At 64.0% G+C, this 1,771-nt stretch overlaps 1 protein-coding gene across 1 annotated transcript; it reads right to left on the reverse strand.

Annotated features, from left to right (window-relative positions):
- Positions 1-43: 43 nt before the first annotated feature.
- PTSG_07437 (uncharacterized protein) lies at positions 44-1,654 on the reverse strand (the record flags this gene model as incomplete). Its single annotated transcript, XM_004990884.1, has 2 exons — positions 1,529-1,654; positions 44-1,292 (listed from the first exon to the last, which is right to left on the reverse strand). Exons 1-2 carry the CDS (start codon positions 1,612-1,614, stop codon positions 44-46), a joined length of 1,335 nt encoding a protein of 444 aa, XP_004990941.1. The 5' UTR covers positions 1,615-1,654.
- Between the last annotated feature and the right edge of the window lie 117 nt (positions 1,655-1,771).

The raw sequence follows: 1,771 nt of genomic DNA on the forward strand, positions 1-1,771 counted from the left end.
GATACTCTCCACTCGCGCACGACCGCACGCATGCACCGTCGTGTCACCTCGCTCGTGCACGCCACTGCACAAAGTACCCGCTCCCGCACCGCGTGCAATTCCGTGCACTGGGCATCAGCAAGCGGCGTGCACGCCGTCGAACACAAACGTCCCCGCTTGGGCACTCAGTGCACGCCTTGCACACAGCATTCGCGCTCTCGCTGCACCCAGACATAAGATACTCAGACGACGTGCATTCCCGGCAGCTCGAGCACTTGCGGTCGCTCGAGTCCGTCGCGGCAACAGACTCGTACTCCGTGTCCGCACACACCGTCAGGTCCGCACACACCCTGTTCGTCGTCGCCGTGCACGTCGCCGTCTCATACTGCGTCCCGCTGTCGCACCGGTCGCACTCAGCGCAGTCCCGGTCCGTTGTCGCCGTCGGCTTCGACACCACAAACTGCGTCGAGTCGCACTGCGTCACACTCGCGCACTTGCGATCCGTCGTCGCCGTCGGCGCGCGCGTCTCGTACTCGCCGCTCCCGCACGTCGTCAGCCCCGTGCACTCCCGGTCGCTGTTCACTGTCGGCGCGCGCGTCTCATACTGCTCATCACTGCACGCCGTCAGCGCTCGGCACTGCGTGTCCGTGCTCACAGTCGCCGCACGGTACACGTACTCGTCCTCCTCGCACGTCGACACAGGCTGGCACGGCGTCTGCCCAGTTGTCGCCTTGAACTTCCCAGACGCGCACGTGCTGCACACCCGGTCCGTTGACGCTGTCGGCGCGCTCGTCTCCTCCTCGCCAGCGCCGCACTCGCTCACAGACGTGCACCTCGTCAGCCCAGCGCTCCCGGCATAGTTTACGCCTGCCTCGCACAACTTGCACGCCGTCGCAGCATCCTCGTCCTGGTCCACGTGGCCCGCCGCGCACTCAAACGCCGCACACCCGCCAGTGCGTCCGCGCGGCACATAGTGCCCGGCACTGCACGCAACACAGGGCGTCGTCCCGCTTCCGTCAGCATCCGTCGTGCCCGCAACACACTGCCGGCACTCCCGATCAGACGTCGCCGTCGGCGCGGACGTCTCCTCGCTGCCCGGCACACACTGCGTCACCCCGCAGCACTCGCGGTCCGTCGTCAGCGTCGCTGCCGTGCACTCGTACTCCCCAGGCTGGCACGCCGTCAGGTCCTTGCACCGGCGGTCACGCGTCGCTGTCGGCGCCTCAACCTCAAACTGCGTGCTGCTGCACGTCGTCAGCGTCGCACACTCCGTGTCTTGCAACACGTTGCACCCCTTCATCTGGTACTCATCACTGCCACACGTCGTGCAGTCAGCACACTGTGTGGGATCATCCAATGTACACCCAACTGCAACGTATTGTCCCGGCGCACACTCATCACACCCAACACACTTGGTTGGCGACGTATCAGTGCACTCAGCTTCAATAAGCAAGCCATCAGCGCATGTGCCACATGGCAGGCACTCCCTGTCCGTGGTTGTTGTCGGTGCGTTCCACTCCCACTCATCATCCTGGCACACTGTCAGCACTTTGCACTGCCGGTCAGATGAGCTCGTCGGCGCAACCGTCTCATACTCCGTGTCCTCACACGTCCTGTGCGCACGACACGTCCCATCGCCAGCAGTCGCCTTAAATGTCCCGGGCGCACACTCAACGCACACCCGATCAGACGAGGGTGTCGGGGCAACATCCTCCTATACACACACACACACACACACACACACACACACACACACACACACACACACACACACACACACACACACACACAC

This window comes from Salpingoeca rosetta, assembly GCF_000188695.1.
Source record: "Salpingoeca rosetta unplaced genomic scaffold supercont1.22, whole genome shotgun sequence".
In the NCBI taxonomy this organism is placed as follows: domain Eukaryota; class Choanoflagellata; order Craspedida; family Salpingoecidae; genus Salpingoeca; species Salpingoeca rosetta.